General features: G+C 43.5%; 1 protein-coding gene across 1 annotated transcript in view; it reads right to left on the bottom strand.

Moving 5' to 3' along the window:
* The window catches only part of BUB1B (BUB1 mitotic checkpoint serine/threonine kinase B), a 148,267-nt gene that overhangs the window by 22,116 nt on the left and 110,305 nt on the right, over positions 1-15,846 (bottom strand). Inside the window, exons 18-20 of the mRNA XM_029598511.1 lie at positions 5,524-5,667; positions 2,451-2,563; positions 1,476-1,634 (exon numbers count right to left, since the gene is read on the bottom strand). Coding sequence (XP_029454371.1) covers positions 1,476-1,634; positions 2,451-2,563; positions 5,524-5,667 — 416 coding nt within the window. The remainder of the gene's footprint in view (positions 1-1,475; positions 1,635-2,450; positions 2,564-5,523; positions 5,668-15,846) is intronic.

The following is a 15,846-nucleotide window of genomic DNA, read 5'->3' as shown; positions in this document are numbered from 1 at the left end:
CTCACCACAGGGATAGTTTCGGGGGCATCACGGCATGAGCCAGCGCATCCCCATGCCCAGCACCATGCATGGAAGGCAACTGGTGTTGATGCTTCCTTAGCTTGCCCAATCCAAAGAGTTTCTCCATCTTGTCAAGTCGGGCAAGATGCCCTTTGGGATCATTTGTGTGCACTCGCAACAACCCCGGACGTCATGCGATGCCCTCAGGCAGAGGACACATCATGGGGATCTGTGATAAACATGGCCCTCAAGCACTGGGGGCATCGAAGAAAACCAGAAGTGGCCATGATTGAAGTGAAAAAAAAGAGGGTTACAAAATGGCAATGATGACTGGGGGGCACAGAGGCACCACCGCCACTGGGAAGGTTGAAACGAAAGAAAACTTACCCGAAAACACTGAGAAACAACCTAAGGAGGCTATGGGAGGGACCCGGCATCGTTGGAATGTGAGGAAAACCAAGAAAAATCAGTGAAAAGAGTTTTCCACAGTTTTAAAGAAAAAATGTAAGAGTTCACTCTTATCACGATGCGAAAGCTCCACGGAAAAAGACTGAAGAGGGACCCCACGTAAACACGAGATATAGGCATACTGAGCAGGCCTATCATGCCCAAGTCAAAGTTCTAGAAACTTTGACAGACGTTTTCCGTGCCAGGCTCCATCTGATGATGTCACCCATGTGTGAGAACTACCATCCTGCTTGTCCTTGGAGGACAGACTGTCACCATGAGGCTGGCAGACAGTGGAAAGAGGGGGAAAAAGGAAAAGAAAATAAAACTACTGCAAGGGACAGGAAAGAAAAATAGCTGCAGCTCTAGAAAAATTAACTTACAAAAACTGTGAGGAGAGCGCAAAGCTGAATTCAGTGAACACACAGCTCCCACCACAATATTGGGGGGGGGGGGGGGGGAGACTGAGGGATTCTGCATAGGGGGCAGGGTGATGACTTACAGCTGCACATGCTCAGTAGGGCATTATTGAAAGTTCTAGAATCTTTGAGATCAGTTTTGAACCTGGGCTTCATTCGATGATGTCACCATGCGTGAGGACTATCATCCTGCTTGTCCTCTGAGAATAAACATTCACCTCAAACCAGCAATTTTGTTTTCATTGGTAACAATTTTGTGACATTGAACCTAATTTCTTTCTAAATGTTAATTGCAGTATATTAACAGTAAGACTAATACTTATCAGTAAACTGTTTTAACATTTTATATCTCTAAATTTATACCAACAGATGAAACTAAGGTTATACCAATAGCTGATGAAACTAAGGTAACATTTAAGATTTAATGTGGAAAAACATGAATTTGGTTACAAAAGTGGTTTCCCAAGTGACAACAAGGTGCATTACTGAGTTACAGGATATAAACCAAAGGCAGGCACACCCGCTGAATGGGGTATTTAACATGGAAGCAATTTTGCTCTGCACTGCCTGTCGGCGACCTGGTACAGGAGTTGGAGTATTCACACTGACCAAGATACTGTTGCAGGTCATCTCTCGGTACAGCATGACATAGCCATCCTGGTAGAGAAAACAGCTGCATTTCTCAAACTCTTCTTGAAACTCGACTCCAAGGCGCTCTTTCAGCTGGAGATGAATATAAAAATCCCAAGGGTCTGGCTGTGAATCCACCTGCACATACATGAATTGCACTATGATTACTGATAGAGAAGTCTTTATACTGAGTCAATCTTCAAACAACCAACATATATACAGCCTGCACTCTGGTTTAGACAACCTAAACAGACAGAATGATGGGGTGAGAAACATTGTGCTAAGGAGGCATGCACACCACCTCTTCATTTTGGTAATATGGTCAACCACGAGTAGGCTTAAGAATAGCCAAGCTGGATCAGACCAATGGTCCATTAGTTCAGCATCCTGTCTCTGACAGTGACCATAGAGTTATTCTCAACACCCAACTGACCTAAACCAGAGTGTCTTTATGTGCTCCCTTGTAAATATGAAAGTATGCACTAACACCTTCACATTTCACTATCATGGCATAACACAAATAGGAAAATTAGTTTCTTACCTGATAATTTTTGTTCCTGTAGTACCACGGATCAGTTTGATCGGTTTTTTTTGTAAACCGATCAAACTAACAAAAATATCCTGACTATAACTAAACCATACAACTACCCCATCAGGAGCCCCCAGAAAGACTGTGGGTTATGCACCTGCCATCTGCTGGAGACAGAGTAAGACTGAGAGGCTGTGGGTGGCACCCTGGTATATGACAGAGCCCGTCAAAGTTTTGCTCTGTCTCCATCTGCTGGTGCGGAGGCATAACCCAGGTGTCTGGACTGATCCGGGTACGTACAGGGAACTTCAATTACTCCTCATTGGGCTACCAGTATAGGATCTTCTCAGAGAAGGACTCTGAACAATACATATAAATAAGAGAAACTAATGGCTATAGCATTTTCCAATCCAATTGTTTCCTACCTTTATTGCAACTCTCTTGACAGCCTTTGTGGTAGCATCCATTGACACACCCAAATATATTTTATTATCTTCATCAAGCACAACTTCCTTTTCTATGTAGTAGCTCTCAAACCCTGTTGAGACAGTTCTCAGGTTTAGTAGGATAATCAGCACAACCTAATCACAGCCTGCACTGGGCATAATTTATAGGCAAAAAGGAAGTGGAACTGTAGAATGAGGAGAGGGGGAAGCAGATCTGTGCCTGGTATGACCTGAGTGAGGGGGTGGGGTCAGAGCCGGTATGAATTCTCTCACTCTTCCAAACACACTCTCTCTCTCTCTCTCACATATGCACTCTTCCTCCTCATTCTTTGCTTGATGAACCCTGGTGAGCAAAGGATGGCTATGGGCTTAGGCACTGCTGAGGGCTAGGGAGGGAAGGCCCTTTCTATCCTCCTGCTCTCTGCCCTAGGGAGCGTAGGCCTCCATTCCCAGCTCCCCATTCCATGAAACCCCCAGAGGTTCTTAGGCCCAAGGTCTCAGCCTTAATCACTGGCAGTCCCCAAATTCCAAATCCGCCCCCTGCCCCCACCAAGAAAATTAACCTCTACACAACTGCTCTTCTTCCTTAGCCAGTAAGGCACAGACCTCTTGAGCCAAAATAATCTGCTCCTCCTCAGCTTTGAGAAATGAGGGCACATTGGTGTGTACCACCCACTCTCTCCTCAGCTTCTGCGGACTATTATTCAAAAGTGTAGTCTCCTTTTTGCCTCCTTGGTAGAGAAAGGAAGAGAGCAGTATCATGTTTTCCTCTCTCACCCCTTCAATCCCCTTCCCTCAGTCACTATGTCCCCAATCCAACCCCCACACCTCAATCCCTTTAATCCCTGCACCTTTGATCCCTCTCTCACTGTCTCCCCCCTCTCATTCACACAATTCACAGCCCCTCTAATTTGCTCACTTGCTTTTGCCTTTCGATCTCCCCCATTTGTCGTCCTCTCCCCTCTAATATACTCACTCACCTTTTTCCTCTACATCCTCTCACTCATTCTTCCCATACGCTTTCTCCTTTTGATCACTAACTCTCCCCCTCCTCCAGTATAGTCTTGAGGGGCAGAGAAGATGGTACCCAGGATGCCAGCATGATCAGCAGTAGAGCCAGTAACCAACCCAGAAGTAGTAGAAGCAATGGGACTGACAGACATTCATACTGTGTGTCTTTGACCTTGGCCATTCTCACTCACAGCTGCCTTAATTGCACAAAAATCAATGCCACGTGGCTGCCTCTGTCTCAGGTCAAGCAGCTCCAACACTCTCTGCTCTGCTGCCTGCAGGAGAGTGGAGGCCAGAAACAATCTATGCCGCCGCTGGCTCTGCTCTATTTCTACGTACAAAAAGGAACTGATTTACACTGCCAGCTGTACTCTGCTTCCTCGGATCCTAGAAAGTGTGGCAGAACATTTTTCTGGGTCACTGCACCAGAAATTAAGGCCTAGGTAGCAGACACAAAAGGGAGTTACATTTAGCACAAGTTTGAAAAATATGAGTAGTGCCAATCATCTGGCCATTCTGCTCATGTTTCAAACTTGTACTAATTCAACCCTTTTTTGTGTCCTTTGGTCTGTAGAGTCTGCCTCAAGAGTAACCCCTTCCCCCCAGAACAGGAAGGAAGGGGGAAACAAAGAGGGTATAGGGGAAAGGGGGGCTGGATTAGGGAACAGAGTGACTTTTCACTGCTTTGTCTGCTCCAGATTCATCCCCTCCTCTTCTCTGCAGGCTGCTTGGATGGGGGGTGGGTGTGCCGAACAGAACTGCCCGAACTGGGTTTCAGGCCGTTTGCCAACAAATTAAGCCATGGTCATGCAAATTCTGCGCATCCTTCCTCTCTCCATCCCTGCCCTTTTCCATAACTCTTTCATCCTCAGAAGTCCAGCCAGCTGGCCAGCCTAGAGATTCAGTGGCACTGCTGGGCACTGCTATGGAAAGGACCTGAGTTCAAATTCCACTCCCTGGGTGAGGAGAGGGAGTACCAGTCATCACACAATGGTGACACCTGGTCACCAGATTTAAGGCCCATGATTACGGAATTCTGGGGGAAGTCCTGGTGCATGGCTTCCAGCTGAGGACTATCACTGTGAGAAATGAGCTAGGTAAGTTGAGACAGGATATAAAACAGAGGAAAACTCTGGGCAGTAGTGAATGAAAGCTCATGGTGCCAGATCCCAGCCCGCTTCCAAATGAGGTGAACACACAAAGGAAGAAGAGGAATCTACTGACCTCCCAACCACAGATACACATACACAACTTTTAGCAGGACTACCCCTAAAAATGGCCTCTCATACTTTTATAGCTTTCCTTGAACTTGTTTTTATAAACAATTTTTGCCATTACGCATTCTTTTCAGAAAAGGCAAAACAAAAATAAGAATGTGTTATGTCCAGTCTTGTCTGTCCATCTGCGACCCTGCTTCTATCTGCAGATGCACAAGGACTGTTCGGTGTATACAATACACCCTTTCAGGTGTCCTCCTTATATTAAGGAGACTTTCATTGTAAATTGTTTTGGTTATTACCTTCTTGTTCTCCTATCCTTCCTACTGCCTTTCTGTTCTTCCCCCCGCCCAGTTACATTCCCCTGTTGCAATGTATTTTCCAATCTTTTCAGTTACTATGTGAACCGGTATGATGTCCCCACAAATACCGGTATATAAAAGTTTCTAAATAAATAAATAAATATTTTACATATACTGAACACATGCCTATTTCGATAGCATACCACTGCATTCTCAAAGCAATGGCACACTAGTAGCAGGTCAGGAGAGGCAAAGTCGAATCCTGCTACCAGATTGCAGGGGGGAGGGGGGGGGAGGAGCAGAATGGGGAGATCAAGGGTTCGGGGGCTGTCACAGGCATGGAAGCAATACTTCCCCCACTGGGGGAGGGGTGGGTGCCCAGGAAGAGAGGCTGTGGACCACCAGGGAGGGAACATTGGAGCCTCTTGGTGCAGTCCCAAGGCCTGGAACCCGAGTCATTTAAATAATCAAACACTTTTTCAGGCTTCTGGCTCTAAATATGACCAACACTGCAATCCTTACCCAGCTTCACATCCACCTGCTCCTGTATCCTTGGCATTGGCACTGCTTCTTGATAAAAATTGGCTGAAGAACTGAACAGATCCTGGAAAGGCTGTAAAAGCTGTCTGTGCAGCTGCACACAGCATTTCACTGAACAAACATCTCCTGGAAATAGAATAATGGAGAGTCATTCCACATGACACAAATTATTATAAAATTATAGTTTCAGTACACTACATACAGCCTGTTACAAAATGGCTTTTTTAGATGTTAAATTTAGTTCCCTGTACGCACCAGGATCAGTCCAGACTGCTGGGTTATGCCTCCCCTCCAGCAGATGGAGTCAGAGAGAAAACTGAAAAGCACCGCCCACATAACCCGGGGTGCCACCTGCGATCCCTCAGTATTTTCTCTGACACCAGCAGATGAGAGTCATACCCTACGGTCCTGGTCTTTGTTACCTTGGGGCCTTGCCCCACCAGGTTTGAAAGTTAAAAAAAAAAAAACCACCACGCTTTAATGCAGTTTTGGCACCTGTGACTGGGTCATTTAAAAAAAAACAAACCAAAAACCCCCCAAAAAACAATTTTATAATACTAACTAGATAGAACAGGGTGTGAGATATCGAAGCAGCCCTCTGTAGACAGGTCACAAGTACTTGGCAGGATCTCAAAAGGTTGGTAGATTCCATGCTGTTTATTCCAAGGATAATCAGTGAATTTCCCCAAGTCCACCTTAATAATGGTTTATGGACTTTTCCTCCAGGAACTTGTCCAAATCTTTTTTAAATCCAACTACAGTAACAGCTTCCACCACATCCTCTAGCAACGAATTCCAGAGCTTTATTGTGTTGAATAAAAAATATTTTCTCCTATTTCTTTAAATGTACCCACTTAGTAGCTTCATGGCATGTCCACTAGTCTTTGTACTTTTTGGAGTCAACCACCGATTTGCGTTTCCCCATTCTATTCTGCTCATTTCATAGACCTCTATCATATCTCCCGTCAGCCATCTGCTCTCCAAACTAAAGAGCCCTAACCTCGTTAGCATTTCCTCATAGGCTAAATCATTCCATTCCTTTTATCACTTTGTTCACTCTTCTCTGTTTCTTTTTTAATTCAGTTATATCTTTTTTGAGATGCAGTGACCAGAATTGAACACAATATTTAAGGTGTAATATTCTGTTTCATTCTCCATTCCTTTCCTAATAATTCCTAGCATTCTGTTTGCTTTCTTGGCTGCTGCTGCACACCGAGCAGAGGATTTCAACATATCCACCATGACACCTAGATTCTTTTTCCTGGGTGGAGACGCCCAATGTGGAACCTTGCATTGTGCAGTTATAATTTGGGTGGTTCTTCCCTATGCGCATCACTTTGCACTTGTCCACATAAAAAGTCATCTGCTATTTAGATGTCCAGTCTCCCAAGGTCCTCTTGCAATTTCTCACAATCCTCTTGTAATTTAACAACTTGGAATAACTGTGTCATCTGAAAATGTGATCACCTCACTTGTTCTTATTTCCAGGTCATTTATAAAATGTTTATTAAAAAAAAAAAAAAAAAAAGCAGTGGTCCCAGAACAGATCCTTGGGGCACTCCCACTATTCACCTTTCTCCATTCAGAAAATTGATCATTTAGTCCTACTCTGTTTTCGGTCTTTTAACCTGTTCCCAATCCACAACGGGCCAATTTTCTATCCCATAACCTTTTAAACATCCTCAGAAGTCTCTCATGAGGGACTTTGTCAAATACTTGCTGAAAATATAGATGCACTATATCAACTGGCTCACCTTTATCCAGTTGTTTAAGCCTTCAAAAAAATGTAGCAGATTGGTGAGGCAAAACTTCCCTTGACTAAATCAATGTTGCCTTTGTCCCATTACACTATATATATATATGTCCCATTACACTATATATGTTCAGTAATTTTGATCTTCTGGAAATAGAATAATGGAGAGTCTATGTGAAGTTTCCTGGATCACCCCAGAACCCTTTTTAAAAATAGGCATTATGTTGGCAACCTTCTAATATTCAGGTACCATAGAATAATGACAGTTTACAAATTACTAATAGTAGATCTGCAATTTTATTTTTCAATTCCTGTTCATACTCCAGATCAGTCCAGACAAGGGGATTTTGCATCCCTACCAGCAGATGGAGACAGAATAAAAACTTTTTGGCCACTGCTACTTAACTGAGTGTGCCACCTGCAGTCCCTTCAATATTTCTCTGTCTCCAGCAGTCTGGAGTTTATTACCCAAAAAAACCCCCAAACCCAAATAAAAATAAAGATTTTAAGACTGGTGGTCCCTGAGGTGTTAGGTTTCTTTGTGGACCATCCCTCGGGTTGCGCAGGGGAGTTGGAAATCCCTGATCTGGCTCAGCCCTCGACTTCCAGAGGGAGGGAAAGCCATGGATCCTGGTTCTTTCGCTCCCTCAGAGGCCTTCTCACCTTTTTTTCTCTGGGCTTCTTGGATGCTGTTGCTTTAATAAAAAATAAAAAAAAAAGGAAAGATAGTTTTGAGAGCAGGGCTGATTGGTTGGCTGTGTCGGAGCAGTAAGGATTATACAGAGGGTGAGCGGGGACACACCCGGCTAAACTGCAGCACCAGGGATCCGGGACAGCACTAGAAGCCTATCTGGTGTCCCATTGCACGTCTCAGGCCAAGTGGGTAGTGGCACGGAATATGTTGCTGCGGCAGCAATGCCTGGAAACTATCATCCCAGTCTGCCTAAGGGAGCAAGGTCTAGGAAGATATTCAGTTTACTTTGTAGTTCTCAAGGAAGAGGGCACTTTTCGGCCCATTCTCAATCTGCAGAAGGTGAATGTAGCATTGGGGTGCCACTTTCGTATGGAGACACTGTGGATGGTGATAACAGCAATTTGCAAAGGAGAGTTTCTCGGATCATTGGATCTAACAGAGGCGTACCTCCATATTCCCATATGTTCAGACCAAACATTTCTGTGATTCACACTGCTATGGGAGCATTTTCAGTTTTGAGCGCTTCCCTTCAGGATGGCGACAGTGCCGAGGACTTTCATGGAGGTGATGGTGGCGGCCCTCAGAAGGGAAGGGAAGGGATACTGGTAAGAACATAAACTGCCATGCTGGGTCAGACCAAGGGTCCATCAAGCCATTGAACCCAGCTACACTAAATGCACTAACCACATCCTCTGGCAACAAATTCCAGAGCTTTATTGTGCGTTGAGTGAAAAAGAACTTTCTCCGATTAGTCTTACATGTGCTACTTGCTAACTTCATGGAATGCCCCCTAGTCCTTCTATTATTCGAAAGTGTAAATAACCGAGTCACATCTACTCGTTCAAGACCTTTCATGATCTTAAAGACTTCTATCATATCCCCCCTCAGCCCTCTCTTCTTCAAGCTGAACAGCCCTAACCTCTTCAGCCTTTCCTCATAGGGGAGCTGTTCCATCCCCTTTATCATTTTTTTTGCCCTTCTCTGTACCTTCTCCATCGCAACTATATCTTTTTTGAGATGTGGCGACCAGAATTGTACACAGTATTCAAGGTGCGGTCCCACCATGGAGCGATATAGAGGCATTATTACATTTTCTGTTTTATTAACCATTCCCTTCCTAATAATTCCTAACATTGTTTGCTTTTTTGACTGCTGCAGCACACTGAGCCGATGATTTTAAAGTATTATCCACTATGATGCCTAGATCTTTTTCCTGGGTGGTAGCTCCTAATATGGAACCTAACAACGTGTAACTACAGCAAGTAACTACAGCAAGTATGGTACATCCATACTTGGACAATTGGCTCAGCCAGCCGAAGTCAGAGATAGAGTTCAATCCAATGCATCATGGAGCACTTGAGGTCCCTGAGTTGGGTGATAAATCTAACAAAGCACCTGGAGCCATCCCAGTTATTGGAGTATCTGGGGGCACAATTTGATATCTGCTTAGGCAAGGTGTTTCTAAGCTCCAAGAGGGTGGTCAAGTTGCAGGCTCAAGTGCTTTGTCTGCTGCGAATTTCGGTACCCAGAGTCTGGGATTATTTGCAGGTTCTGCGTTCTATGGCATCTACACTCTAGATGATCCCATGGGCATTTGCTCACATGCAGCCTCTACAGACAGCACTTTTGTCCTATTGGAATCCGTTGTTGGAAGAGTTTCAGCTTCCTTTACCACTTCAGATGCATACCAGATCCAATCTCTCATGGTGGCTGTCTCATCCCCGTTTGGAGAAAGGAGTGGACCTGGAGGTCCAGGACCAAGTGGTATGACAACAAATGCCAGCCTCAGTGGTTGGGGAGTGGTGTGTCAAGGTCAGACAACTCAAGATCAGTGGAAGTGTCCTGATCAATCTACCGATTGGAAACAAAGGCGGTTCGTAGAGCTTTACTTACATTTCTTCTGCAGATTCAGGGGCGTGTGGGACGAGTGTTCTCAGACAATGCGACAACAATGGCATACATCAATCATCAAAGTGGAACGAAGAGTCGACTAGTATCTCAGGAGGTCCAGGAGCTCTTTGTCTGGGCAGAGAAACATCTAGTAGTGCTAGCAGCATCTCACATGGCTGGAGTTGACAAGGTGCAAGCAGATTATTTCAGCAGGCAATAGCTGGATCCGGGGGAATGGGAGTTGTCAGCAGAGGCCTCTACCCTCATTCGGGACAGGTGGGGCAAGCCCCAGTTCGATCTCATGGCATCTCTAGGAAATCCCAAGGCAGACAGGTTTTTCAGCCACAGGAGAGAGTTTGGCTCTAAAGGAATAGATGCTCTGGTTCAACCTTGGCCAACGATATTTCTGCTATACATATTTCCCTTGTGGCCTCTCGTAGGCAGAGTGTTACGTTGCATTAAGCAACATCCAAGAGGAGCGATTCTTGTGGCACCAGAGTGGACACACCATACATTATTTATTTAGTTATTATTTTTGTTATACCGAATTTCATGACAAGAATCACATCAACCCGGTTTACAATTAACAATTTGTGTAAAGCAGAGGGTAACATGGTAATCAATATTCCAAATTCAAACTTCAAACACAGTAAACAATAGATTGGAAGTGAGAAAGTTACAATAAAACAGGGGGAGTTAACTTTGATCTGGAAAAGGGGGGATATAACTGAACAGTGAAATCTTTACATTGCCAACAATTGCATAGTTGTATAGCAAGAATGAATCTATATGAAACAGTTGTGTAGCATGATAATATGGAGCTGAGTATGAGTGTGAGATTGGTGGTTTCTTTTTTCAATCCAGTTTTTGAGTAAGAGTTTGTGCTGTTGGGTGGAGATTTTAATCTAGGCCTGGGAATGCTTTTTTAAAAAGCCAAGTTTTTAGTCTTTTCCTAAATGTTAGTGTGCAGGGTTCTTGTCTCAAGTCAGGTGGGATAGAGTTCCATAGAGGTGGACCTGCTGAGGAGAAAGCTCAGACTGAGAGATTTATGTTGGTAGGTTTTGGCATATCTGCATATCTGGTTCAGCTGGCAATAGACAGTCCCATCTGATTAGGGTACCTGTAGATGTTGCTACACCAGGGGCCCATCTTTTTGGAGCAGGCAGATCGCTTTTGTCTAGCTGCCTGGCTTTTGAGAGGCGACATTTTCACTTGAAAGAATATACAGAGCCAGTGATTGCTTCTTTGCTTCAGGCTAGGTGGTCATCCACTTCTCTGGCGTATATCAGAGCATGGAAAGTGTTAGCGTCATGGTGTGGGTCCATGCCCCCCTGATCTTTTACAGGTCATTTCCCAGGTCTTGGTGTTTTTGCAGGACGGCTTAGCAAAGGGTTTGGCCTATAATTCACTCAAGCACAGGTAGCAGCCTTGGGTTGTTTTCGAGGGAAGCTTCAGAGGAGGCCATTGGCATCTCATCCGGACATCGTATATTTTCTTAAGGGGGCAAAGCACTTGCATCCACCGGTTCCTAGGATGAGTCCATCACTGAACCTTAAATCTGGTTCTTCGAGTGCTTTGTGGACTTCCTTTTGAACAATTGAGAAGGGCGTTTGAAGGCCCTCACCTTGAAAACCGCCTTTTTGGTGGCGATTTGTACGGCTAAGTGGATTTCAGAACTTCAAACCTTGTTGTGCAGGGAGCCTTTTCTATGGTTTTCGGATGAAGGGGTTCCGTTGCGTACAGTTCCTTCTTTTTTGACCAAGGTCGGGTCTTTGTTTCATCTCAACCAGTCAGTGGAGTTGCTGGCTTTTCCAAACCTTACGTCAGATATGCCGTATGTGAAGGAACTTCACTTATTGGATGTTCGTCAAGCTGTGCTGTCATATCTTAAGGTCACTAATGACTTTTGGAGGTCGGATCATCTTTTATTCAGTGGAGCAAAGAAGGAATGTAAAAAGTTGCTAAGAGCACGATTGCACAATGGTTGAAGGAAGCAATTGTCAGCCTATTTTTGTAAGGGTCAAATGGTTTCAGAGGGGCTGCGGGAGCATTCTACTAGGGCGCAGGCAGACTCCTGGGTGGTGTCAGCTGGTTTCTCCACAGGAGATTTGTCGGGAGGAGACATGGTCTTTTGGGTTCTCGCCCAGTGTAGAGGGGCTTGGGTATATCCCTCTTGTCTGGACTGATCTAGGGTATGAACAGGAAAGGAAAATTGGTTATTACCAGCTAATTTTTGTTCCGGGAATACCACACATCAGTCCAGAAGCCTGTCCCCTTATATTTCAAAAGACTTTTTCCACTTCCGGATGCTGATAATGCAGTTTTGGTTTGGGGTTTGTTTTTTTTTGTGGCAAACATTGTATATAGTTAAGAACATAAGAAATTGCTATGCTGGGTCAGACCAAGGGTCCATCAAGCCCAGCATCCTATTTCCAACAGAGGCCAAACTAGACCACAAGAACCTGGCAAGTACCCAAACATCAAGAAGATCCCATGCTATTGATGCCAGCAATAGCAGAGGTCATTCTTTAAGTCATCTTGAATAATAGCAGTTAATGACTTCTCCTTCAAGAACTTATCCAAACCTTTTTTGAACCCATCTACACTAACCACATCATCTGGGTTGGAATTTTTTCATTACTCTGGAGGTTGGGGGTCCCAGGTTTGTAGGAGAGCTCCAACTTTGATTCTCTGCTCACCCCAGATAGAAAATTATTTGGGTTTTGGGAGTAGACATCTTGTCTTGGGTACAGGTCAATACTGAAGGGACTGCAGGTGGCACTCTCAGTTAAGTAGCAGTGCCTGAAAAGTTTTTATTCTCTGCCTCCATCTGCTGGTAGGGATGCAAAACCCACTTATCTGCACTGATCTGTAGTATTCTAGGAATGAAAATTAGCAGGTACAAACTAATTTTCCTTTCTTACAGCACTCTAGGATATACACCATCCAGTCCAGGGGATTTGATACTCTTTAGTTTGTCAATTTGCACCATTATATCTTCCAGGTTCACTATCAAGGTGGATCAAGTCTGAAGCCTCCAAAAAAGATGTTAAATTGGGGCTCTCAGGTAATAGAACATCCATACCCCCCCTCAGTTACAGTAATAGTTTTCTTTAAATTTGAAACATAATACAGATTTGAAATAAGCAATGCATCTGAAATACACAATTTCTTTCACGTACTTTTTGAATAACTCCTGTGCGGACAATAACCTAGTGACAGGAAAATTCAATACACACAAATTCTTTTTTCTCATAACATTTTCACGGCTTTCTAGTGTCCTTTATGAACACAGATCCTGTTGTCTGCAAAGAAGTAATTTGCATAGCAGCAGCTGAATTTGATGACTAATGTTGTTTACAGGAATCGATTATTGTAATTCCACCTTGTTAGGCCTTCCCAAAACTATTCAGCCTTTGCAGATATTACAGAATGCCGCAGCCCGGGTTTTAACGAACACTAGAAAAAGAGAGCACATTACCCCAGTCTTGCAAAGCCTTCACTGGTTACCGGTAGAATTTAGAATAAAACAAAATGTTATGGTTTATACTCAAAATTCTATATGGTGAAAAAACCAACTGGTTAAATTTGACCATCAGACTTCAGAGTTAAGATCTGTCAACAAAGGCTTGCTTACAATTCCTATGGTTAGATCCGCACATCTTAGCGAGGTCAGAGACCATGCGATATCAATCGCAGGACCAAAACTATGGAATGCTTTGCCACAAAATTTGAGAATTCAATCCAATCTGAGAACATTTAAAAAGGACTTAAAGACCTGGTGTTTTCAGCAAGCTTATGGGATTAATTCACAAGATGCAGGTTAACTATCAGAGTTAATAATGACTTTGCTTTTATTGTTTCATTTACTGTCTCTTTTTAAAGTAATGAATTTAGATATTTTTAGCTGGATTTTATTTGTATTGAATGGTTTTATGTAATTTTTATTCTAATCTTTTATTTTTTTTGTTTTATTATTAATATGTAAACCGTAGAGATAGAGACTTGGTTTTCTGTATAACGGTATAGAAAAGTTGCATAAATAAATAAAATAGTTGCTCTAGTTGCTTTCCATGGTTTTCTAGTGTTATCTTTGTTTCAGAAACAAAGTTTGTGGATTGAGACATGGATTGGATCAATCTCCTTTCCATATTCATTACATCTCTCCACACATCAACCAAGGTAATATTTTTAGTTTCAGTCATTTCTAGTTCTAATTCAGGAAGAGGGTTACTTTCACACATTGCCCTGTTGCTTTCACCCACTTCTCTTACGGCTGTAACCTGATCCATTAATTTATTCCCTCTGTCGTCAGAATATGTTAAATCCAACAGATTGGGGGTAGTTGTAGCTCCACTAACCCCATCACTTCCAGAGGCCACGTTGGATATATGGCTCTGGGCAGGCCTCACGGAAGCCCCCTGACGAAAAAGATATATCGGGGATAGCCTCTCTTGAGGTGTGACTCACCCTTCTTACTAGATGATAGACCATAGGGCCCTCTCACTTCTTTCACCACCGGTATAGATGCTGTGATCTTCATTTTTCTCTTTTTCCCCCATCTAGTTCGATGTAAAACTTTCTTTAGCAAATTCTCTCCCAGGGGCGCACCCCTTTGGCGTGCGGCTGTGCTATGATTTAAATAGCACAGCAGTCACTCCCCGATGACGTCAGGGGAGGGGCCAGCATCGAATCGCCCTCTTCCGGGTTCAGTCCTTCAGCCCTGCACCTACTGGTGCCGCTCTCAGAGGGAAAGGCTTCAGTTGGCTTAAATTTTATAATGCGCTGCAGTTCCCTGCCAGATGTTACAGAGATTGGTCAGACTCAGATGAGGTGTTTTTTATTTTGACTTTAACACAGCATCACACAATTTGAATATGGTCAGTTAGCACAACTAGAGTTGTTTTGAAACCTTGATAAAGGCATATCTGCAGGATTGACTGAAATGGACAGAGTTAAGAATCTTTATGTGCATATTATGTTGATTTTGCACTGAAGCATTTTATTTAAGAGTTCATCCATACAGTAGCCCCTGAGGCAGCTCCTGTGTGAGCGAAACTCAGCCAGAGTCGGGCAAGTTCTAATAAAAGTTCTTTCGATACACCGATCTCCTTTGTTTTTTCCACGATAGAGGAGAAGATAGAATCCAGAAAGTAAAAGACAGATCTTTTATAAGCAGAAAATAAATTTTAAATAGTCTCCTTGGGCTCTCTCCACAGAAACCGAAACTTTCTGAAAGACCCAAGAGACTCGCTATAGGAACAAGTGAAATTTCAGCCGCTGACTTCCTGGGAAGGTCCTGGACTAGTCTAGCAGGATTCAAGGAAAGGAAGTTAACAGATAAGAATTTCTCCTTCCTCATCATCCTGCTAGACCATTCCAGACATATAGATAGCACCCACGCCCATTCTAATACAGATGGGAGACAGATAGGCCTACTCTAAGAACGCTTGGCTCTATGACTAGCACATCTAGCCTATAACACTTAGTAAATCAATGTAAGGAAGACCAGATGGCCATCCTACAAATGTCCTCCAAAGCAACTGCTGAAGACTCTACCCAAGAGAAAGTCTGAGCCCTTGTAGAATGGAGCATGAAGAGTTTCTTGAGCCTGCTCACATTTCAACGAATATGCTGAGATAGTCATTTTAATCAATCTTGACAAACAGGATTTTGAAGTTTACTCCCCTTTATGATATCCATTGAACAAAAACAAACAGCCTACTGAACTTCCTACAAGTATTTAATGCCTTCAGCCATCTGAAAAGAATGATAAACATCCAAAAATCTGAGTGAATTGTCCCACCATGGACATTCCCTTTTTGAGAACCTAGAAGGAAAAAATTTTGATTTAATGAAATGACGACAAGACCTTGGGTAACAAGGATGGTATTGGACAAAATTAAAACTTGACTTGGCAGAGATCATCAGGTAGGGATCTCTGCAAGAAAAGGCCTTTAATTCAGAA

This window comes from Rhinatrema bivittatum, chromosome 4 (assembly GCF_901001135.1).
Source record: "Rhinatrema bivittatum chromosome 4, aRhiBiv1.1, whole genome shotgun sequence".
Taxonomy (NCBI): Eukaryota; Metazoa; Chordata; class Amphibia; order Gymnophiona; family Rhinatrematidae; genus Rhinatrema; species Rhinatrema bivittatum.
The sequence above is the reverse complement of the archived record's forward strand: the minus strand, read 5'-3'. Positions and strand labels throughout refer to the sequence as shown.